Below are 25,181 nucleotides of genomic sequence, written 5' to 3'. Positions count from 1 at the left end.
CAGGGGGAGCGGCTGAGGGAGAAGCAGGCTCCGCGCTGAGCAGGGAGCCCGACGAGGAATTCGATCCCAGGACCCTGGGATCATGACCTGAGCTGAAGGCAGACGCTTAACCGACTGAGCCACCCAGGCATCCCATATTCACACTTCTTTAGACATAAAAAAGTGTGTACACACACAAAACCAGAACATCCAAAATGTTACCAATGGTTATTTCCAGTCTAGGTAGTAAGACGATGAGGGATTTTTGTTGCAAGATCGTTTCTTCTTTGAGCTCTTCTATTGTTTATAAATTTTCCACAATGAATAAATGTTTTACCTTTTTAAATTATTGAACTCCTTTATGAAAATGGAGAATTAAATCTGCAAATCAATTAACAGTATTTACTAAACGTCCAGTTTGTGCAAGGGCAGTCTAAGATACAACACTGTTTTCTTTCTAGAGGAGGTGAGAAAATAAGTAAGATTGATTCAGGGATACAGACCCCTCAGGAAATGTCTCCTAAAACAATGTTAAAAATAGATTATCCACTTAAAAATCCTATGCTTATGGAAAGGAGCATTTGGACCAATCACTCTCTGTCACAGTCAACTCTGGATCACAGATGCTGAGGGAAAAGCAGTACAAGTGTGAATTCTCAAATGCACACTAGTACCCCTGAACATGTTTGTCTTCTAATCAGAATCAATGGGGGGTGGGTCAGTCAACCAAAGAGCATGATGGAAGATCCTGAAATTCAACCTAAAATTGCCTATGTGCCAGAATTCCCACACAGGCATGAGAGTGGAATCATTAATCTAGAACCAAACAAAACTCCCCTGTAAACCCATTTATTTTCCAAGAGTCCTTGGAAGAGCCCTACCCAAGCTGTGATCCAGGCTGAGTTTTGAGTCACCTGTGAACCTGGCCGCCTTCACAATGCCGCAGGCCCCTGGTGGCCAAATCAGGACATCAGAGCCCAGGTAACCACACCCAAGTCAGCAGGCTTCTAGAAACATGATAGCACCTCTCAATTTCCTTTACCAATGGGAAGAGGGACTCCAGTGCAGAAAGTTTCCAAGCCATTTCTCTTTTGCTTCCAGTTGGATATGGTTTCAGATCCTTTGTTTGATCAGCTTTGCCTAATTATCAGGGAGGACTATGCAGTTAAAACTAGGTAACAAAGCAACTGTCAAAATTTGACTCAAAGGAGGTAGAAATGCTAACTTTGGTTCTCAGGTTCCACAGCCTAGGACAGAGGGCAGCCTGGCTCCCACCTTCCCTGGAGATTGGGATAAATAGTCCTATTAAAAAGGAAAAGGGGAGCGCCTGGGTGGCTCAGTCCTTAAGCGTCTGCCTTCGGCTCGGGTCATGACTGCAGAGTCCTGGGATCGAGCCCCGCATCGGGCTTCGTTGGGAAGCCTCCTTCTCCCTCTCCCACTCCCGCTGCTTGTGTTCCTGCTCTCGCACTCTCTGTCAAAAAATAAATAAAATCTTTTTAAAAAAAAATAAAAATAAAAAAGAGAGGTGCCTGGGTGGCTCAGTCGCTAAGTGTCTGCCTTCGGCTCAAGTCATGGTCCCAGGGTCCTGGGATCGAGCCCCGCATCGGGCTCCCTGCTCAGCGGGAAGCCTGCTTCTCCCTCTCCCACTCCCCCTGCTTGTGTTCCCTCTTACCATGTCTCTCTCTGTCAAATAAATAAATAAAATCTTAAAAAAAAAAAAAAAAGGAGGAAACCTTGGCTCTCTTTCCTTTCACCTCCTTCCCAGCTATAAGCAGAGTTACAGTGTGAACAATGGGATTATTAGCAAGATTTACGAAGCATGAACCACAGTCAGAATTACCCAGAGCTGCCTACAACTCACCTTACAACCTTGTAATTTCACTTCACTGTTGCCAAGGACTTGCCTTCCTTGACTAAAGCTGCTGAAATTGTGCTTATTTTTAGAAGCCAATTATTAAGTAAATCAATGGTGCTTTTGTGAAGGTTTTCTATAGAAGAGACAAATGCTTTATGGAAAAAAAAAAAAAGAGAGAGAGAGAGAACTCAAAAGCTTTTACTCCTGCATGAGAACCATCCATCCTGAATCCTCAGCTCCCTGGTTGCTCAACTACCACCTGAGCAGGAATCTACTGCCCCCAAGGCAGAAGCATTCCTATCCTGATCAGGGGGTATCCATTTACCCCTCAGGTCTCAAAAAATCCAGACTGGGCAGTGCAAGCACAGCTTCTTTCTAGCAAAATCAGCCCTTGGTTGAGTGCTTTAGAAGATGGGGCCCAATGGATGCCAGTGACACAAATTAGTTTTAAAATGCATCTAAGAAATGATGTGAGCAAGGAAGGGATAGATGGGCAGTATGTGGTAAAGCAAATATGGCAAAGCAGTAACTGCAGAATCTGGGTGGTGGACTTACAGGGTATATTATACCTTGCTGTGTTCGAAACTGTGTTAATAAAGTGTTGGGGGAAAAGGTTAGTGACAAAGAACACAAAGACAGTGACATAGACAGAAGCCAAGAACCTCTGAAGTTGAGATGTGGCTAATGAACAGAGCCCTACAGGACTACACCTCTGAAATGTGGAAGCTGAGACAAAACAGAAATCCCCAAAGAGAAGTGGCTGCTAGCAGTCAGAGAGCTTTCCTGTCAGAGGAGGCCAGGACAGGAGCTCTCCTGTGGGAAGGCCTGCTCAGGGACGAAGAAGGGGTAAGAAGGTCCAGGCCTAGAGCAGAAAGCTACTCTGCAGCACGGCTGCCTGGACTTGAGGCCACAACAGCTTCACTACACGGTCCTGTCTCTGGTAGTTCTGAGCCTCTCCACTAGTATCAACAGACTGTTCCAGAGCTCTCGGGGCCTGTGGATGCCTGGGAACAGAAAACCCTAGGCCTAACTCTCTCCCACTGCGCCGCAGACCTGACCATGCCCTCCCCATCTGGGCCTCCTTCATTCAGTCCCTCAACACATTTCACACAACAGATGCCAGACCCTGTGCTTGGCCCTCAAAAGGTTTTGACCCTCCCAGCTTCTGAAAGCCAGTTTTCAAGGCGCAGGCTCCCCAGAGTAACTCCAGAGATATCTTCTGCTTATGTGGGAGGACCTTGCCCTGCCCGCAGAGCCAAATCCATGAGAGAAAAACTGACCTGCAGATACTGGAAATGGGCTGAGAGAATGGGAAACCAACCCTTGTCATGTCCTGAGTCCCCCTGTCCTCCTGGAGGGAAAGGCTGGGTGGGAAGGACAGAGCAAGAGGCACAAAGGTTGTGATCAATATCTATGAATCCAAAGTGAATAAAGGATTCCCGAATAAGGAAGCCTCATTACAGGTGCATTTGAGACAAATAAAAAGACTGAACTCCAAATGGCAAGAGGTGGCATAAGGCTAATAGAACAGGTTCCAGCAAGTTCTGAATAAACAAAAAGGCCACTGGCTATCAATGTTTGGGGCCTAATCCTCACCTCTGAGGCAAGCACCCAGGAGTTCAACCATGCTCACCCTACACATAGCATCCTGGTTCCTCTAACAAAGGGGGAACACCAAGTGACACAGAACGTGGAGGTAATTCAGGAAATTACCTGATGGGTCAGAAGACAGCAGGCATGAGATGACACAGAGCCGGTGCTCAGAAGTCCTCACCTAAGAAGGCCCTAGAGCACAGCCATCCAGCCTGTGACCAGCTCTGGGGAGCAGAGAGGCCACTCACAGGGTCCCCATCCCCCCAGCAGCTCCTGTGGCACCCTTCACATTACAGGCACTACAAGTGTTCATGAAGCCCAACCCAAGCTAACTCACGTAAACCCTGACTGGCGGCAAGTGCCAAAAACAGAAGAGCCCCCAGAGAAGAGCTGGTCCAAACATTTCTCTGCACAGATGAGAAAATCCTGAGAGAGCATGAAATTTAAAGAAAGCAGACCTGGTTAGAGACACTAGTTAGAATTAAGCTCTCTGACACTTACTGGCTATAGAACTAATTATAATTACTAAGCCTCTAGAGGCCTTGTTCCACCTTGGGGAGGGTGGTCCACACTGTGTCTCACAGGAGAGGGCTGATGTGATTAATAACTTACATAACATGGAAAGGACTCACCAAGTGGTGCAAAATGGGAAAGCTAGTTACTATTATGTCTAGCCATGCTGCCACCCGCCTTCCATTATCGTGGCAACAGCTGAGAGGAAAAAGGCTCCTCTGGCCTTCCCCATCACTGGTTTCTCACCATTACCTCCAGCCTCTTCCCCTTCTAGTTTTCAAGGACCTCTACTGCCAGTTACACATCTTCATTCCAAAACTCTGAGCTAGAGCTAGAAAACCAACCATCAACAGGACCAAGAGCCCAAGAAACCCAAAGCATAAGGAATAGCCCCCTCCCCCTGAGCCGCACCCCACCAAAGTGAGGCTAAGACCCAAGGAGAAAATATCAGCACCCCAAGGCTGAGGGAGGACCAAACCAGCAATGTTCACAGGCCGCCCAGAGGCTGTTTCACTCCTGTTCAAGCAAGAAGAACGAGAGCTTTCTCAGTAACTTTCAGGCGTGCAGAAGACATTTCAGGTTCTACATTCCATATGGCACCACACCAGTCAGCAGATGCCTGCAAGAGTGTGCACGGCACTTCCTGATCGTTACCATGAAGAGAAATTCAAAATAATGGGGCACCAGTGAGGGACAAACCTCCCGGGGAGGGTGCTCCTGGAGTTCATTACGACCAGGCACCGGGGCTGTCTTTCCAGAGGTCAGGGCAGATCCAGGATCAGGAAGGAAGCAGAGCTGCTGAGGGACACTCTGCCGGCCCGAGGACTGAAAGCACGGCAGTCAGAAGCACGCAGATGCAGTCACATCAGCTCTCGGCTCCATCAAGAATGAAGCAAGCACTACCGTTCGCAGAAGACAGGCCTGGAGTCGGTGCGCCAAGACTGACTCCGTTATTTTCACTAATCCTCGAGGATTAGTCTACAAGGAGGTAGGCAGAGTAATGGCCGTTTTACAAAACGAGGAAACAGAATCAGAAAGAAACTTGCCCGAGGTCCTGACGAGAAGGTGACAGTCTATAAACAAATTATTATTGAGCACCTGCTGTGTGCCAGGGCTATTCTGGGCTTTGGAGACACAGTGGCAAACAAGACAGTGTCTACCTCTCTCTTGAGGGAGATATGAATAAACATCTCAGATTCCAAAGTCCCCTGTTGCCTCATGGGGACAGGAAAAAATAGCGATCACAAAGCCAGCCTCTCTCTCTGAAATTCTGGCATCAGGGATGGAAACAGAGCCCAATCACTATCCAGTGGATTCAACAAAGTACAGGCACTGGGGTCCAACAGCCTCGGTTTAAATTTTGATTCCGCTAACCAGCTGCATGACCTTGGGCAAGTCATTCACTTCTCTGAGCCTCAGTCTCCTCATTTGTAAAATGCAGATGATCTACCCATCCAATGAGGTGTTGAGAAAATGCAATAAAATATTAATCTGCGTTGGAGAGTACGTGATATGATATACACCCAACACATTAATCCATGTTAGTATTGCTAGCATTATTACTGTTGTGGACGCCATTACTGTTACAGTTAGGCACTGGGAAGAGGAGGAAGGGACTCCAGGCAGCTAATGGTACTTAGAGTGGCAGCTCACATCCACACAATTAGCGCATAACTGCCCCCTTACTTGCCCTCTCTGATATGCATCAGGTGGCATTACTTCTCTGTACGCCCAAAGAACCCCTCCAGACTGTCCTTCAAGCAGACCACAGACTGTGAAGACAGGAATATCTCATCTCCATAACCCCAGAACCGGGTACCTAGCACACAACACTGCACATCATAAATGGATTTAAACTATACTAACCAGATTTCACCCTATATCTAAACCTTGGGGACAAGAAAACTGGGAGATGTGCTCTAGGCCTACCTACCAGGGATACCCGGTTGCTGCCACCTCTCTTTGAAGAGAGGAGGGGACCTAGGAAAGAGGCCTGTGGTCTTTTGGTTACTCCAGGTTGTAGAGTCAGGCTTCCCAGATGCCCAAGACAGGGATGTGGATCCAGGGAGGAACAGGGAGGCAGCCAGGTGCCTCCCAAAGCAAAGACGAGCCCAGAGCCCTCCGACTCCAAGGCCGTTGCCCCAGAGGCTGACAGGCTGCCACATACCATGTGCTCCATGCAGATACTGATCTCGCCATCGCTGTAGAACGCACCATAGAAGCCAACGATGTAGGGGGAATTGCACTCGTGTAGAACCTGCAGCTCCCGTATGATCTGGTTCCGGATTGCAGGTTTGATCTCCAGGTGAATTAGCTGGGGAAAAAAAGGTGGGGGGAAGAGAGGCTTTAAAAATATATGGATGCATGGAGGGACGGATGGAAGCGTTCTTCAATGCTTAAGCTCTTAACAGTAGGAAGAGAGAACACGGGCAAGTTTCTCCCCAACCAAAGCACTCGGTGCCAACCTATCAAGGCAGGTGTTGGTACTGGGGGAGCTGTAACCAGGGGAGGGCAGCTGTGCCTCTGCTCCTAGAGCCCAGAGTGAGGAAGGGGGGCTCACCCCTCCAAAGAACAAAGCTGAATGGAGGGTTTCCTCCCAAAGGATTTGTGAAGCTGAGAGAGGAAGGAAAAGCAGCCTTGTCAAGGCTGGCTGCCACCCGAGGGCTGTGGGGGTGGAAGGGTAGGAGGAACTGGGTATGCGGACCTAAGCTGCCCAGGAGACTGCCCCTTGACCTCTGGAGCCTGAGGTGGTGGAGATTCAGCCGGGGCCTCAGGTGCCACCTTATGTACCCCTCACGCTGTCACTGGTTTCACCCAGGAAGACAGGTGACAAGACACCTCTGCCATATGAAACAGCTATGAAGGGTGCCTGGGTGGCTCAGTTGGTTAGGCGACTGCCTTCAGCTCAGGTCATGTTCTAGAGTCCCGGGATCGAGTCCCGCATCGGGCTCCCTGCTCAGCAGGGAGTCTGCTTCTCCCTCCGACCCTCCCCCGTCTCATGCTCTCGCTCTCAAATAAATAAATCTTAAGAAAGAAAAAAAAAAAACAGCTACTGAGTAAGACTAAGCTCCTAGCAAGGGTCACAGACAAGGAGTGCCAGAGGACATGGGAGCAGTGCTTACCGCTGTGGGCACTGTTTGAGAAGAGGGAAGAGGCGGCCGAGCAAATGGATGCGGACGGGATTAAAGACCGTGTGCCGGGAACCACGGAAGAGCCCAGCCCTGCCACAGCAGGGGCTGTGTATGGAAAGAGGAGGACCCCGGGTGGACAGGAAGTCCAGCTCCAACACCGCCGGCCACGGCGGGGAGCAGAGATGTCCACACTGCAGGGGGATGCAGGTCAAGCGCCCGCAGGGCCGGAGCGCAGGCAAACCACTTGAAACCAGCATTTGGCGCATCGCCGGGGCTGCCTAAATGAAAGCGGCTTCTCCTGCCCGGATAATGGCAAACAGGCACCCTTGCATTCTTTCCGGAGCACACAGAAAGCTAAGGAAGGTCACCTGCCTTTCTTTTCCAGTCTGGGGGTGGGGATAAATACACTAACACACCATCAGGGTGTTTATCGTATAATCTGACAGATAACAGGAGCTCAAAATTCAAACCGCACAAAACCGTAGTGAGTGGAAAGTCAGTCTTCCTCCCACAGGCCCTAGGCATATACAGATAATCCAATTACCTATTCACCAAGGCCAACCTGATTCAGTCTTTTTTTTTTTTTTTTTGAGTGGCCTCACCTTTCTGGCCATGACCAGGCCGGAGGGCTTGTGGGAGACCTTGAACACCACACCGCCGTTGCCGGCACCCAGCTCACTGATCTTCTCGAAGTCGTCATCCTTCAATTCCCCGACCTTCTGCTTCTGGGTGAGAAAGGCCTCAAGGCGCTTCCGCTGCTGCTCATCGAGCTCCAACTCCTCCAGCTTCTTCTGCAAGGCCTCCAGGTTGGTCCTGTCCCAAAGGGAGAGCACGAGTCACAACCAGCATCAGAGGGGTCCCGCCAGAGGAGCATCTGTGTGGTGGAGAGTTTCAGCTCCGGGGCCAGACCGGAGAACCAGTGCATGGGTCCTGGGGGAGGGTTCCACGCACGGTAGCCCTGCTCCTCCACTACGCCACCCAACACCCCTTCCCACTGACACCCTTCTCCTCTTGAGGCCTCGGTTTCCTCATTTGTCAAATGAGGAAATTCGGTCTCTCTCACTATGCTGCAAGTCTACAGAAGGAACCAAAGAATCTGCTAAAATCCAGAATGAGCCACCTTCATTTGCTTTAAAACCCGTTCCAAAAGCCCCACTAGTATTGGATTTATTAACACCGTACACAAAATAAAATCTATTTCCTAAAACCACTAAACTGAAATCAAACCAAACCATCAAAACAGGCTCTGACAGGCTCTAAACTGAATGGTAACAGTAGAAACTCTTCTCTCTAATGTCATTAGGTCAAGAACCAGGTTAATCAAAGCAAAGAATCCTAAAAATATTTACCTAAAATTTTTATTTTTGCATAATATATATAAATGTGCATTTATTCACCCATCTTCTAACGTAGGTAGGGCAAGTCCCTCTCTTTGAGTAAAATTCCACTGGGAAGAGCCCCACACCATCCTCCTGACATGAACTAGAACATGATACACTATCATTTCCAATACCTGATTCCTTAAAGTGGAGTAAAAATGTAGATACAGAATATCAACATAAAATCGTAAGAGTTTTAGGATTTCCCCCAATCTTAATGCTCACCTAATTTTATAGTAATGTTTTAGTGAGTTGGACTTACTGAGTCTTTCCATGGCTTTTAATTAGCGTTCAAAGGGGGGGGGGGAACCCACTTCATTTGCAGGCATATTTCACCAGTTTATCTGATATTTAAGTACCTTACTTAATTACAATAGCAGCCACAACCTTACAAATGACTCTGGGAACAAAGTGGCTCTCGGTAAGCACGTAATTCAGCCAGTGGGTGCTGAGGCGGGTGGGCAGGGCAGAGAGCACCCTGTGAGCTGTGCATTCAGCACGCTTGTGGGCAGTACTGAGTTTACAGAGAACAGAAAAGCATTCATTATTCCTGGGAGTTCGTTAAGGGGACGGTGGTAAAGAGAGCTTCCACTGCGTTTCATGTGACTTTAGTTCTAGTCTAAACCAACAACTCGGGTGGCGAGACAGAGCACATCAGAAGGCTGGTGCCCAAGCCCCAACATACACGCCATTTCTGAGCTTGACAGGTAAGCATAATCTTCCACTCTTCATTCACTCTCTATTCCAACTCTCAAGAAGGCAGGGAGATCCAGACCTCCCGCCTCCCCGGTCTATGGGAAGATCCAACATACCTTACAAATAAGAGTATAAGGGCCACAGAAGACACCAGGCTGTTTTCACCAAGTGTCCTCACTGGGTAGCTCTCGGGGAAGGAAGGCTGGTGCTATGGACTGAGTTGTGTCTCCCTCAAATTCATATGTTGAAGGCCTAACCCCCAATGTATGTATGTTTAGAGACAGGACTTTTTTTAAGAGCTTAAGGTTAAATAAGGTCAAATAAGGTCATATGGGTGGAGTCCTAATCAGATAGGACTGGTGGCCATAAGAAGAGAGGTAGCCTTCCTGCCTCCAGGCACACGCCAAAGGTGGTGGTGTGAGGACACCGAGAGAAGGCAGCTAGCTGTCTGCAGGCCAGGAAGAGAGGCCTCACCAGAACCCAACCATGCCGGGACCCTCATCTTGGGCTTCAAGCCTCCAGGACCATGAGAAGATACCTTTCTGTTGTTTAAGCCAACCAGTCTATGACATTTTGTTATGCAGCCTGAACAGACTAAGATGCCTGGTAATATTCTCATCCTGCTGAAAGGCTCAACTAAGTCTCACAGCTGCCCAGAACAAGCATGGCTGGGAGGGCACAGCCACCTTCAGGTTTCCTGACTCTCAGGAACCCATCAATGACCACCTTCAGGTTTCCTGACTCTCAGGAACCCATCAATGACAATGTTTGGAGAGACCTGTCAAACGCAGACAAACCCCACAGCTAAAACTTCGATGAGGTTCCAGCTGCCTGTAGGGCTCAGCAGTCCACTCCAAGGGCTTCCGTCAAACACGCACTCATGCTGAGCAGGTAGGAGGGAGGGGGGAAAAGTGAATGGAAGGAAGTCACTCTCCTCACAGCACCATGTACTGTTTTACACTTGCTAATGCATTTAATCCACATCAGATAGCAAACTCAAGCACAGATGGGTGAAGTGACTTCCCCAAGGTCACAGAGCTAGTAAGCAACAGAGCAAGGATGGAAACCTGGGCAAAGAGAATCTCTATTTTTAACCGTAATGCTATACTACCTCTTCAAAAAGTTCAATACTTTCAAGGAAGGCAACGTGCAGACACGGGTAAGATCCTAGTGCAGGGCACTTGCCATAGCAGGGCTCAATTGTACATGAAGATGGGGTACCTCCACAAAGAGCCATTTGCGCCAGATGCAATCCTGCCGGCCCTGCATCTCAAGGTCAACGTTGCCTTGCAAGTAACACTGGCCACAAGAAACCCCATCCAGCTGGCAAAGAAAAAGAAGAAATGCTGACTCTGCTCACTTTCCCAGCTCTCTGCAGAAATAAGTAATTTTCCCACCTTCAGGAAGAAAAACTCAGTATGGGCTTCCTCCCTCCTCGACCACCTATGCTTGACCGTCTAACCGCCTCCCCCCACCAGCTAAGGAGCTGGCTCCTGATTTGTGCTTTCAGAAGACTGAGCCACAGAGGGACACAGCACAGACTCCACGCTGTGGTGCCCTGACTCCCCTGATGACTGGGGGTGGGGCAGTGCTGCCAAGCTGACGAGTCAGTAGTAATCAGGAACCCCGGATTCTTACCCCAAAGTAGTCAATAGCTAGCCGTGCGACCACAGACTGCTCACCGAACTCTGACACATCTCCGTTTTTCTCTTCTGTCAAATGGAGGCACAACGCCATGCTTGCTTCCTTCACCAGGGGAGAGCCAGAACAGAAAACCAAAGTGAAGGAACAATGGAATTTTGACACGCTTCTACACTAGTGTCAGGTCAGGTGCGGGTCGGCTGGAGGGCAAGTAGGAGCTGCCAAGGCAGCAAGAGTGGGATCCAGAAGCCTTTCCCGTAACAACTTTTAAAACCCTTGAAAAGTTTAAGAACTGTTGCGGAGGAAGAAAGACAAAGGATTTTATCTGAAGGTAAAAGGAAAATCCTGGCATCTAAACAGCTTTCAGTACTCATTAAAAAGAAATCAATCAATAACGCAGCAGTATTTAGTACTGCTTCCTCCTGTATGGGGAGTCAGGGATGTTCAACAAGGCTCATTCCTGCCCCACCCGACCCCAAGGTGAAATGCTTCCAGCAAAGAAGATAGGAAGAGAGGAGCCTGTCACCCCTCAACCACACCACAAGGCTCCAAATCTCAGAGGACCAGGACCTGTCTCCTGCACAATCTTTGGCTTTAACTGAAACCAGCAAAATCAGGACTATGGATTGAGAAAGGACTCTGGAGCCCAGAACAATAACTCACTCTCTCTCTCTCTCTCTCTCTCTCTCTCTCACACACACACACACACACACACACACACACACACACACACACACACAGCCCTCTCCCGGGACCAGCTGTGAATGTCTGTCTCCCATCACCCCATGCACCACAGGAGAGAGAAAATAACTCACAGCAACATGAATTCTGCACCGTGGCTGTCTTACAGTAAACACAAGTTCATCAAGATACAAGAAGATTATAGGTTTGAAATGGGAATGCAGAGAAGAGCAAGGAAAGTGGAGAAAAACAAGGGTTGTCATTTGTGTTCTGAAAACACCAGGGAGGCACAATGAAGTGGGTGGAGAAAGGATGATCCTATGGGCAAGAACATCTCCTTCCCTCTCCCTCATCCCACCCATCTGCTAAGCCTAATGCACTGCCACAACTGGAATCTTGCATTTGTGGCTCAGGGGTTTAAATCAGGAAGTAGTATAAAACGTGGTACAGGGAAGGACCTGCAAGACCCATTTTACAGGCGAGGAAACGGAGGTCCAGAGAGGACAAAGTCACACAGCTTACTGGTGGCCAGCTCTCCCAACTCCTAGAACAGAGCTCAAGACCCCACACTGCCATCTCCAACCCTGATGGTCACTGAAACGGGAAGCTGACCTAAAGGAATGATTTAAGGGGGAGGGAGGGGACGTCTAGACAAAGGAAAGGGGGCTTCCAACTGCCACACACCAAACAGGGCCACAGCAGCATGCAAACACCAGCCAGCGGTCTGTCACCTGAGCCTTGCTCTAGCCTGGGTGGCAGGCCCTGCCAGGAAGGAGCACAGAGGGAAGAGCAGGGGATGACAATCACCGGACTGGAGCAGAGAAAAGATCCCAGTGCAGGCAGGCGGGTGTCCTCGGAGAGCTCAGGGAGTTGGGAAGTTCTCCCCCGTGACATTTGGAAAGTAAGAATGCTACTGGGGCAGGGAAGGAAGAGCACAGGCAGAAGACCCAAGCCAGGGGCAAACAGCATCAAGAGACTGACTGCAACCCCCCCCGCCCCATCTGTGAGATCTTGGGCAAGCCACCACCCTTTCTGGTACTCAGTTTCCACACCCAGTTAAAAAAAAAAGTACATGAGGAGGAGGAGAGAAGGGAGGGGAGAGCTGTCTAGGTGTCTCTGAGATCCAAGCTTGTGTCAATGTGACAACCAGCTGAGGAGGTAGAGAGTAAGACTGAGTGTGCATTCTGGTTGAAAAGCTGAAGATTTTCAAGAGAAGAGAAATGTGAGGGGGAAAAAAGAAAAGAACTGGCTTTAGGGTTCTCTACAGAGTCAAACCATGGACAGGGGGGATGTGGGAGTTGCAAAGAGTGTAAGAGAAGGGGGTGCCTGGGTGGCTCAGTGGGTTAAGCGTCTGCCTTCTGCTCAGGTCATGACCCCAGGGTCCTGGGATCAAGCCCCACATCGGGCTCCCTGCTCCGTGGGAAGCCTGCTTCTCCCTCTCTCTGCCCTCCCCTACTCATGTTCTCTCTCTCGAAAAAGTAAATAAAATCTTTAAAAAATAAAACAACAAAGAGTATAAGGAAAGAAGAATGGGCCTGAAGGGAGAAGGCAGAGAGGACCAAAGGCCCAGCTAACCAATTCCAGACTCCACCCTAGGCTAGCCCATCAGTGTTAGGGAGTGCAGTTTAGGCCAGCCCCAAACAGCATGGTGGAGAAGGGGCTCTATACCCTTACCCCTCAACCCTGCAGGCCACTCTGGGAAGGGCTGCTTAACCAGGCAATAAAATTCTAGGATTATGTAAGAAAGAAGCCAGATGGAACAACAAAGTACGTGTTCTTCTGCATCTATGTCAAATTCAAAAAAAGGCAAAACTAATCTATGCAGTTATAAAGTAGAAAAGTGAACACGCTTTTGGGTGGGGGCAGTAACCAGAAGGGGGCATGTGATGGTTAATTTTATGTATCAGCTTGGCAGGGCCACAATGCTAAGATATTTGGTCAAACTTTATTCAGAATGTTTCTATGAAAGTGGGGTTTGTGGGGAGGGGGGAGGAATGAGAATAACAGTTAAATTGGTGAACTTTGAGTAAAGCAGATTACTCTCCGTAATGTGAGTGGGACTCATCCAGTTAGTTTAAGGCCTTAATAAAACGAAGAATGACCTCACAGTCTGCCAGCAGGCTGCCTTTGGGCTCAAGTCTTCCGTGGGTCTCCAGCCTGCCAGGCTACCCTGCAGACTGTGGACTTCCCAGGCTTCCATAGTTACATAAGCCAATTCCTTAAAAAGTTCCAGTCAGGTCAGTGTCTGTCTGTGTCTCCTCTCTCTCAGCGTCTGTCTCTTCCTCTCTCTCTGTACATACATCTTGGATGCTGTGATCTGATTTCTTTTTATTCCTTTCCTCCTTGTGTCTCAGTTTGGATACTTTTTATTTCAATTAAGATAATTTCTACTAACCTATCTTCAGGGTCACTCACTGATTCTTTCCTCAGTTTCCTCCAGTCTGCTGACAGACCCGTTGACCTTTGATGTCATGTTTTTAAAATTTTCTAGCATTTTCACTTTATCTTTAGTTTCCATCTCTTCTGAAATTCCTCATTTGTTCATGCATGGTGTCCATAATCATAGGTTATTTTAAAGCCCCTGACCATTAATTCCAACAGCTGGGTCATCTCCGAGTCTAGTTCTAGATCAACGGCCTTATCTCTTGCAGGTTGTTTTTTCTCTCTTGATTTTTGTGTCTTTTAATATTGCATTGAGTGGCACACACTGTAATAGAAGAATAAGGACTGAGGTACATCATCTTTATGCTTAGAAATGGGCACACTCTTCGGTCATGCTGTTAGCGTGTATTCGTTGGGAGTTGAGCTAGGTTTGGGTTTTCTGGTGAACACTGGTAATTTCCGTGCACCACAGGCTGCCAAATTCTCCAGCAATGGGTTTTATCTCGTGGTCAGAGTGGAGCCTGAGCTGCAGAGATTTTTTTTTCCCCTCGGTGTTCCTACTCCTCCCTCAGCTCTGAACTGTCCCATGATGCCTGGCCACAGAGTGGGATCTTTCTCCATGCTTTTGCCTCTCCTCCAGGGGTTGAGGGCAATTACTTTTACATAACACCCTCATATCATCTCTGTGACCACCTTGTATTTCTCATCAAGTCATTGGCTTAAAGTGCCCTTAGCTGCCTCTGTTCCTCTCCCTGCTTCCCGAAGAGCCTTCCGGTGCCGAAATGCGTGCATTCCCAGAGAAGGCCTGCGAAGATAAAACAGTCCAGCTTCAAAGGAAAGGGCAGTGAGGATGAGAAAACAGGCAGTGGGGTGTACGTGTGGACAAAAAGTGATGACCGCAGGCCTCAAACTATACAGCCTGGGAAGCCAGCCATTGTGCCAATGGTAGCAATAGGGAAGTTCTCTCCTGTCCTGGGTCAGCCTCAGTCTTAAACAGGCCCTGTGAACATGGACTTCCCCTCCTCCCCATGGCAACCAAAACGACCCTGCATCTGTGGCAGTTCTTGGGCAGGAGAAAGCTTCCTTCTCCTCCCCCAGCAATAGACCTCTGCTTTGTGTTGGTGTTGAACCCGGCTTTGGGCTTAGTCTCATAAGCAGCTGTGGGAAGACACGCTTCAGTACAGCCGTTCCCTTGCCCGGTTCATAATGTGCTCCACTGAATTTAGCAAAAGTATTTTTTCCCTTTTCCTTGATGCTGGCTGCTAATGTAAATCGTATCTTGGCCGCCTACTCTCCTCTGCTTGCTGACAGACGTAGAGGTGAGCAGAGTCTCACAGTCATTCTTGGAAGCAGCCCCCAGATCCACTTCCAGGGCCAGTGACATATGTAAGAAATGAGCTGCTTCTGGGTCAGCACAGAGCTGGTCTTTCACAGTGGGACATAAAACTACTAGAAAGGAAAAAAAAACAACAACAACAAACGTGCATGCGGCTGCCATATACTCTCTGCTTAAGAAGTAAGTGTGAAGGGCTTTGCAAGTCAGAAGACTTGGGTTCAACTTGGAAATTACTCAGTCTGTGAACTATTCACGTTACTTTCCCCTCGACTGTTCCCACAGGTAAAACAGAGTTAAACTAGGTGGTCTTTAAAGTCCTCTTCAATGCTAAAGTTCTCTAATCCTAAAACCAGATTCATCCTGCAGTTTTCCAAGGACAGAACTTTGCAGCTAAGTCCCAGGGCCATGCATGTCTGCAAACGCCGCGGCTGCCTTCCCATGCTGTACAGCTTGAGGCCCGCGGTCACTACTTCCTGTCCACACGTTGACCCTTTTCCCATCCTCACTGCCTTTTCCTCTGAGACTATATGGACTGTTTTATCTTCGCAGGCCTTCTCTGAGAATGCACGCATTTCAGCACCAGAAGACCCTTCGGGAAGCAAGGAGAGGAACGCAGGCAGCTAAGGGCATTTAAGCCAATGATGTGGTGAGAAATAAAAGGCTGTTGTGGATGGGGTGCCCAGCCGGCTCAGTCGGTAGAACATGTGACTCCTGATCTTGTCGTGGGGTCATGAGTCCAAGCCCCACAATGGGTGTGGAGCTCACTTAAAAAAACAAAAATTAAAAAAGGTTGTTGTGGAGATTTAAGAGTGGAATGTAAAAAATGCTGAAATCATCTAACGTGCTAAACAAGTATTTAACAGTATTGGTTAGTAATTATTGGTTAGTAAGGGTAACGTTAATTTGCTAGTCCTTCCTACTGATTTACTGAGTACTGTGTGACAGGCATTCTGCGAAAGGTAGATGAGTCCCTTTAGTCTAACAACACCATGATGTGATCACCACTGTCAGCCCCATTCTACTGATGAAATTCCTGCATCTTCATGTTTTCACATAATAATCTGGCAAAAATGTACAATGTAGTTAAATACTGCCTTAAGACACTAGAATGGCTCTGTGGGTTGAGCAACTGACTCTTTAATCTCTTGTGAGTTCGAGCCCAGCATGGAGCCTACTTAAAAAAAAAGAAAAAGAAAAAGAAAAAAGAAAAACTGCCCTTATTGCCTTTCATTGGTTTCACCACCACATCCAAAAAAGACTGTGGGGCAAAGACTGTTTTGCAATTCCCCTAATTTTCTCAAGAGGCCTGGGACAACTCTGACAACTGACAACTCTGTAGTTCAGGAAATGCTGGCATAATCAGTGTAAGTTTTATAGGGATAGGGGCCCCGAATTGGGTCTATAATGATAAATAAAACTTAGACAGCAAAGAAGGGGAAAGGGCATTCTAGTGTGGTCTGCCCTGTAGAAAACGGAGAATAAAGCTGTGATAAACAGCAAGTGTTAGAGAACTGTAACTTAAGAGGAAAAAGAAAATGAGGGTCAGGACAAGTGTTTCTCTTTAATTTCATTTTCAATCAAGTAGCTTCCAGACCAATCAACAAATGTCTTTCAAAGTCAAGAAAACAGGTTTAATTAAAAAAAAAACATAAACAGGGGTGCCTGGCTGGCTCAGTTGGTAGTGCGTGCAACTCTCGATCTCACGGTCGTGAGGTCAAGCTACACACTGGGCGTGGAGCCTACTAAAAAAAAAAGGGAAAAAAAAAGGATAAACAATCACATATTCCTACCCTTCGAAAACAAAACAAAAGCAAACAAAACCCACAAATACTCCCTGGAATCAAAGAGCCTTCTGAAATTATACAAACTGCCTTCCCGTGGCGTGTTTCTGCAGAGAGTCACGATGAAAACACACGCACACACCCACACAGAGGAACCTCTGGAGTGACAGGACCACCCACTCACACAGACTCTTCTTAAATATTGAACAACATCCTGAGTCGGAGAAAGAGTGTCATGTTGCTTGAAAGAACTGAGAGACTATGGTTTCTTCTCCAATGGAAAAAATTTGTTTCATATTAGCCACATATGAATTAATTTCTAAAGGATCTTCTGGAGTACCAAAAAAAAAAAAAAAGTGATGAAATTTGGAGACGGGGTGGGGGCGGAATCAGAAGATGGAGGATGAAAAGAATAAAGGCTTTACTTGATAAGGACAAAACGGGGACATAATAATTGTCTGATAAAAAATGAAATTTAGATGAAGTTAAGACCTGAGATTCTTAAATGCTAGCCATGTTGTTCCCATTAACTCACTTCACCCTCACAACATTAAACATTACATACGTTGTTCCCATTTTACAGAAACGGAAATGGAGGCCGGGAGCAAGCAAGACTAGGTAGGGCTGGAACTCCAAAAGCTAGCTTTTCTCCACACCATGAGCCAAAGAGCTCATGTCCTTCAAACAACTCCCCACCCGATCAGCGATCACACAGGTATTTTTACCTGTTAGCGATTTATTCCTTTGAGGCAAAGAACTGTGCTCTACTCCACTAAAAGGTTCCTGGAAAGGCAACAAATTAAATCTAGCCAGAGAGGAATTCCTTTCAGAGGAACATCCAAGGCTGAGTCATTTTGAGTGGAACGGGAAGGGAAGAGAAAGGACACTGCCCAGGTGAAGCACGCCAGTAGAAGCAGTAAAAATTCAGGTGGCCACAAGGCAGCCAAGGGACTACTGAGGGAGGCAGGGTGGAGAGGCGGCGGCAGGCAGTACTGGAAGGGAGAAAACACTATGGACAACCCAAGTGGAACATCCAGTAAATATGTGGTCACCATCCGAGGAAGAAAGGGAGCACTGGGTCTGGTGGTGGCCACACAATGGGTGTGTTCCTGAAAGGACAAGCTGGTTGATTGTGGCCTTAGAAAAATGATGTATCTGACCCCACCCATTCCCTGCTCTTAAGAAGCTGACGTAGATAAAGACCTTTTAGAAACTGCCTATGTAGGGGTGCCTGGCTGGCCCAGTAGAGCGTATGACTCTTGATCTCGGGGTTGTGAGTTCAAACCCCATGTTGGGCATGGAGTCTACTTAAAAAAAGAGAAAGGAAGAGACTGCCTACGTAGTAATAGCCCCTGCCACTCTGTGCATCAGCAATGCGAGTTGCTCTTCAATGAGAGAAAAAGGTACAGTCCCCAAAGTGACCATCATCTTAGACCTCCTAACCCAGAACCATGAAGACATTCAGGTCCCCAGGGCAAAAAGGGAAAGAGCCAATGCGCAGGAAGATACAGTCAGAAGAAACACAGATTCAAAATGTGTCTCTAATTCTAGTCCACACGGAGAAATCATCAGTTCTCCAGACTTAGTCCTTCCTTAAATACACGAACACGTTTATGAAACCTTGGCCATTCTCCTTAATCAAAGTACCCACAAGAGGAGTCAGCAAACCTCACCTCTGAGCACACATCATCTCTGGGGAAAAAAAATTCCACTCTCTACTTCACTGTCTGGCAATGCGCACGGAACCCAGTCTCAGGACCATGACTAGAAGTCCATACAAGTGCTCACTTTGTAGAAAACTACTAGTCAGGCCCTCGAATTAATAGCAGTTGGCCTGGTAGGGTCAAAACCTACCTGGCAGAAGTAAAATCACATACCACAGAGAACAAAACTTAACTAAAACCCAAACTAACTGTGCTGGCTTCTGTCTTCTGAAAGAAGCGGGGGAGGTAAATGTTTGTGCTAACAAACCCCCTGGTAGCAGAGGGTACCAGAGGACCAGAAGGCTTGCCCATAGTTTAAAAGGGCCTGATCCACGGCATAGGCAGAAGCAGGCCTGAACAGTATGGTGGGTGGAGCAGAGGAAGAAATGATTTATACCGAATAAGATGGGAGAAGCCTGTTTGGAGAGTGGCTGTAAAGTGGCACAAGAAGGAAGGAGGCACCATGGCAAAGGGGCAAAAGGTCATTTAAGACCAAAGATAATTCACACTACTAGAAGTTAAGCTGTCTTTATTGCTATAATGTAATACACCCTCCCTACCCCAGACCTTCAGTCCAATCTGCTGTGCCCGAAAATAGCTCTGTGTATATTTCATTCTTATTGTTGTTTGGTGAAAACCAGCAAGAAAGGGCCAAATTCCAAGCTGATTCAACACAGAGCAAAAAGAAGAGACAAAAACACAGAAAGGGAACCGCGGGTCCTAGAGAGGCAAAAGTGACCATGAGAATGTAAAGCTGCAGGACTGCTCCAATCTAGAGGAGGGAAGGGGACAGGGAGGTTGAGCAAACATCTGTCTTATACCCATTTATGCCCACAGCTCTGAAAACGCAATGCAGATTTATCATGGAGCACCCACTGTGTGACAGGCACTATCTGTGCTAGACGCTAGGAAGGTACAGATGAGGAAGACTTAGGTCGCTGCTCTCACCAGGCTGTGTGTGTGTGAATGTGTATGTGTGTGTATACGAGTGTGTGCATGTGTATGAGTGTGCAAGTGTGAGTGTGAAACTATGTGACTGTGTGTGCGAGTGTGTGTATGAGCATGGGCGAGCGTGTGCGAGTGTGTGTGCAAGGTTGCGAGTGTGTGAACGTGTGCGGGTGTGTGAGAGCATGTCCGAGTATGTGCGAGTGTGAGCGTGACCGTGTGCGACTGTGCGAATGTGTGCAAGTTTGCAAGCGTGTGTGTGCGAGTATCCGTGTGTGCGTGGACGTGTGCAAGTGTGTGTGTGAGCATTGCAAGTGTGTGAGCGTGTGCCGGTGTGTAAGCCTGGGCAAGTGTGTGTGTGCGCGCGTGTGTGACTGTGTGCGAGCGTGAGCGTGTGAGCGTGTGCGACTGTGTGCGAGCATGAGCATGACCGTGTGCCAAAGTGTGAGTGTGCGAGTGTGACCGTGCGCGAGTGTGCGTGTGCAAGTGTCCGAGTGTGCGTGGCCGTGTGCGAGTGTGAGAGTATATGCGAGAGTGTGAGCGTGTGTGGGTGTGCGAGTGTGCACCAGTGTGTGAACATGTGCAAGAGTGTTTGTGTGTCTGCTAGTGTGTTGCGTGTGCGTGTGACTGCGAGTGTGAGCGTGTGCCAGTGTGTAAGCGTGTGCGAGTGTGTGTGAGCGTGAGTCTGTGCGTGTTTGTGCGAGTGTGTATGTGTGCGAGTGTGAGCGTGTGCACGATTGTGCACGAGTGAGAGTAAGCGTGTGGGTGTGTGCGAGTGTGTGACTGTGCGTGTGCCAGTGTGTGAGTGTGCGTGTGGGGGGTGTGGGTGTGTCTGTGCGAGTGTGTCCGAGCGTGCATGTTGCGAGTGCGTGTGAGTGAGCATGTGTGCGAGTGTGAGTGGGTGTGTGTGCGAGTGTGTGGGTGCGAGTTTGTGGGCGGCGTGTGAGTGTGTGAGAGAAAGAGAGGGGGAGAAAGATACAGAGATGATGGGGCACCTGGGTGGCTCAGTAGGTTAAGTGTCTGCCTTTGGCTCAGGTCATGATCTCAGGGTCCTGGGATTGAGCCCCGCATCCCATTCGGCTCCCTACTCAGCAGGGTGCCTGCTTCTCCCTCTGCCTGCTGCTCCCCCTGCTTGTGCGCTCTCCCTCTCTGTCAAATGAATAAATAAAATCTTAAAAAAAAAATGTAGACATGAAAGAAACAAACAGGTATCACAGTGCAAGCCAAACACAGGGAAGGATACCAACAAGTACAGAAATGACTACAGGGTGGGGTGCCTGGGTGGCTCAGTCGTTAAGCGTCTGCCTTTGGCTCAGATCATGATCCCAGAGTCCTGCGATCGAGCCCCGCATCCGGCTCCACGCTCCGCGGGAAGCCTGCTTCTCCCTCTCCCACTCCCCCTGATTATGTTCCTGCTCTCACTGTCAAATAAATAAATAAAATCTTAAAAAAAAAAAAAAAAGAAAGAAATGCCTACAGGATAAGGTAGATCATAACGCTGAAAGTGAGGTGGGCACAAGGGCCTATGGGAACAGAGATAAGACTCCCCATTCCATCTAAGATGAGGAAGGGAAAGAGAAAGTCTGCAAATGTAACATCCAAGTTTAGTCATGAAGGATAATCCAAGTTTTTGCAGCAGGGCAAAAAGCACTCCAGGCTTGGGCATCAGCATGAATAAAGAGGCACTGAAAGTTACAGGCTGTTCCAAGTGGCCAGAGAGTAGGTGCATCCATCCAGATAAGGCCAGAGGGTAGGTAAGCTGGGGCTAGTCCATGAAAGGCACAGTATACACCAGGCTAAAGAATTAGGTTTGAGGAAAAGGAAGGGATATTGGGGAGATGTTGGTCAAAGGGTACAAACCTGCAGTGGAAGAATAGGTCTTAGAGGCCTAATGCACAGCAGTCAACAATACTGTATTATATACAGCAAAGCTGCTAAGAGATTAGATCTTAAATGTTCTCACCACAAAAAAGAAACAATAATTATGTGATATGACAGAGGTGTTAACTAAGGCTACGGTGGTAATCATATTGCAACACACAAATGTATCAATCAGCACACTTATATGTCAATTATACCTCAAAAAAAAAAAATCTTAAGTTAAAAAAAAAAAATGGTCCCAGCACATCATCTTAGAATGCCTCATGATGTTCAGGGTTCAGCAAAGAGCAGCCTGACATCTTAGCTTCTAAAAATGCCACAAAATTTTTTAATTTTTTAATTTAAAAAAATTTAAAATGCCTTAAGAATATTTTTTTTAATATTTAAAAATCTAAAAGACATACAAACCATCACAATTTGACGAGGATGCAATTTAAGTGTGTGGTTTTGGAGTCAAATCACCTATATTGTGCTTGTGCAAAATAGCCATACGGGTAAGTGCAAAAATTCTAGTTTGGAACCTTCACAGAAATGGAGTCAAGAGGGCGCCTGGGTGGCTCAGTTAAGTGTCTGCCTTCAGCTCAGGTCATGATCCCAGGGTCCTGGGATCTAGTCCCACATCGGGCTCCCTGCTCTGCAGGAAGCTTCTTCTCCCTCTCCCACTCCCCCTGCTTTTGTTCCCTCTCTCGCTGTGTCTCTCTCTGTCAAATAAATAAAATCTTAAAAAAAAAAAAAAAAAAAAACTGCTGAGCTCCGCTTTCCAAATCCTTGGAAGCCCACAGGAGACTTCTCTTCCAGATAATTAAACTCTCATTACCTCGTCCAAAGACAGACTGAAAAAAAGCCTTTGACAGTATTTATCCCACACCAATCCACAGTCCCGGATCCAATTCCTAAACCCAACACGGATGTGCATTACTGCAAACCATACAATCCAAATGGAAGTGGCGGCTGCCTTTCCAGTGATGCCTGAAGCCCACCAAGTTCAGTTCATCTATTTCATTTCCCACATGCCTTACTGAATCCCAGAGAGCTATTTTTATTTGCAAAATTGCACCGTGAATAATTCACCTCCAATGTATAAACCATGCTTTTAACAAAAGGTACCAAGATTATGGAAACAACCCTGAATTTGAAGTCAGGAGGTCCAGAGCCGGTAACAGGCCATCTAACCTTGAACCTTGAAATGAGAGCACACTCTTATCCTGTATCACAAGGGCTGTTATGAGCACCTGGACAGACAATGGGTGAGAATGTGTTCTGAAACAGATAAATAAGTAAACATATCAAAGAGACAAAAAACTTTCTTCTAAATTACTCTTGGTTGGGGGGGGGTTGGCTGGCTCAGTTGGTGGAATGTGCAACTCTTGATCTCAAGGTCGTGAGTTTGAGCCCCGTGTTGGGTGTAGAAAAATTACTTAAAAATAAAAGCCAATAATTAATTAATTAATCTTGGTTAGAAGAGTGTGACTGTGATGACACTTCACATTAACTGTGAATCCTCAAACAGCATTAAATAATAACCAATGATCAAGATGAGAAAACAAAACCTACTAAGGCAACACTCCACTGAGTATTAAATTTGAGGTATTGTGGAGAAAAACAAGAAAACTGCAAGACCAGCATCATTAAGCATTCTTTGGACCTTGGTCGCTTGGGGTTAAAATTCTACAGGCTCTGGCTGGCATTCAAAAGAGAAGCTTGTTCTTACAGCAGCAGATAAAAAGATTTGTCCACCAAGCTCTTCCTCTTCACTTCTCCCCACCTACTTCCTTTTCTTCCAAAGGAGAACGTGCTCATTTACACACTGGTTTGCCACATCCTGCCTCGGAAGCTACTTCCTAGGAGCTGCTTGGGCTATTCTGAGAGGAGCTTTAACTCCTTCAGGTCCCAAAACCACTAGTGTATTTATGACATCCTCACCCACCACAGTCATTTACAGTCTAGTAACCAGAATCCATACAATCAGATAATACTCCCAACTTCCTTCATGCCATGCGCTGAATTTAAACATTTGACTTACAAGAGAATCTGGCAGGAGCCACATCCCTTGGTCCCAACTGGGGGCCCCAACTGGTCCAGCTTTGCTTAATCAGTCAAAAAGGACAAAAAGAAGAAATCAACTGACTCTTGATTTCAGTTCAAGTCATGATCTAAGGGTCCTGGTATGGAGCCCTGCATCAGGCTCCACACTCAGCAGGGAGTCTGCTGGAGGATTCTCTCTTCCTCTCCCCCTGCCCCCCCCACTCACGTGTGCGCACGCACAAGCACACACACTTTCTAAAAATATATATATATATAAATCTTTTTAAAAAGGAGAAATGATTCAAGAAGAGCTATTGAGAAACTCAATGCACATAACATTGTATTTGATATCAGGGAAAAAGCAATGAAGCAAATCTCCTGTCCCACATGAGCTCTGTAAGCTAATACCAACATTCATTCACTCCACATTTACAGACCACTTACTACACACCAGACCTGGACTAGAGATGGGGCATCAAGACAAAACTGTTAGTCTCCAAAAGCTCACAATGCACATAATGAAAAACAGATACATATGAAGATATATCTCTAGCTCACTCACACACACACAAAGTGGTTTGTCTCCCACGTAGTTCATGGACAGCCCCACTGGAAGTTTTCTAAGGGAGAGCAAAGTTTCATGGACAAGATAATACTGGACCTCAACCTTAAAGGAGAGGGTAGACCCGCAAACGCTGGCAATAAACTTGACAGAGAAACCCCAAAGGAAATGTACAAAGTCATGGGTAACATTTTATTGAGTGCTTACTATGATTTAGGTGTTATGCTAATGATCTTACACTTAACCCTCAAAACAACCCCACAAGTTAGGTATTACCACCACCCCACACTTACTAATGAGGAAGCTAGGGATGACACACCTTACTTAAGAAGTCCAATTGACATAACTGTTCAGGGGTGGAGGACTCCAACCTCAGCTGTCTGCCTCTAGGGATCACTCCTACAACACAAAGAAGAGCGCCCACTAAGTTCCAGAACAGAGTCTGTAACTGTGGGGATGCTGGTCACAGTATTAGAAGAGGAGCAGGGCACAATTAAGCTCCTCTTCTCCCCTTAAAGAGACGAGATCTTTGTAGTCAAGAAAGAAGAGGAAGAGATATATATAGATATATATGTATTTTTTAATCAAAATATCAATAAACACTACCTACTACATGTAAGATCCTGTACAGAGCAAATTTATCTTCTGCTGTTATAACTGGCTTCCTGCTATATACATCACCCCCGTGCAGCTCGGCTGGGCCCCTCTTGCTGGCCAGGCATATGCATCCCTCCCAAAAGTTCCCACGTAGACGAAGAGTGTGCCCCCCAGACAGGGGAGGGCCAGAGAGCAGTCGATGACACACCAGTTGCTGAGATCCCAGGATGCCCCAACCCCATTAACAGAAGAACATAGAACAGTGAAGCTTCTAGAAACAATGAGAAGTCTTTTTCAAACTCCAAGCTTGGACCTTATGTACATTTTAATCTTCAGCAGTTCTTGGGTTATAGGTCTTATATGCCATATTTGAACCATCAAAATGTGATTTTTAGAGCCAAAGAGTTAAAAGGTATACTGCTGAGAGAATTTAACTTTTTCTCTCCCTCCACATATTCTTATCATCCCTTTTCTTTTTTTTCCTAAAAGTTAAATCCTATC

At 47.1% G+C, this 25,181-nt stretch overlaps 1 protein-coding gene across 2 annotated transcripts in view; it reads right to left on the bottom strand.

Moving 5' to 3' along the window:
* MAP2K1 (mitogen-activated protein kinase kinase 1) overlaps positions 1 to 25,181 on the bottom strand; it is a 79,957-nt gene that overhangs the window by 34,047 nt on the left and 20,729 nt on the right. The window contains exons 1-3 of one of the 2 annotated variants that reach the window (XM_073877223.1): positions 11,603 to 11,625; positions 7,674 to 7,884; positions 6,108 to 6,254 (exon numbers count right to left, since the gene is read on the bottom strand). In XM_073877223.1, the coding sequence (XP_073733324.1) occupies positions 6,108 to 6,254; positions 7,674 to 7,884; positions 11,603 to 11,610 (366 nt within the window). In that variant the 5' untranslated portion in view covers positions 11,611 to 11,625. Of the gene's footprint in view, positions 1 to 6,107; positions 6,255 to 7,673; positions 7,885 to 11,602; positions 11,626 to 25,181 lie in introns of those variants that run through there. The other variant, XM_025883549.2, reaches the window with a different exon arrangement.

This window comes from Callorhinus ursinus, unplaced genomic scaffold (assembly GCF_003265705.2).
Source record: "Callorhinus ursinus isolate GAN/ISIS: 27379988/994484 unplaced genomic scaffold, GSC_fseal_2.0 scaffold25, whole genome shotgun sequence".
In the NCBI taxonomy this organism is placed as follows: Eukaryota; Metazoa; Chordata; class Mammalia; order Carnivora; family Otariidae; genus Callorhinus; species Callorhinus ursinus.
The sequence above is the reverse complement of the archived record's forward strand: the minus strand, read 5'-3'. Positions and strand labels throughout refer to the sequence as shown.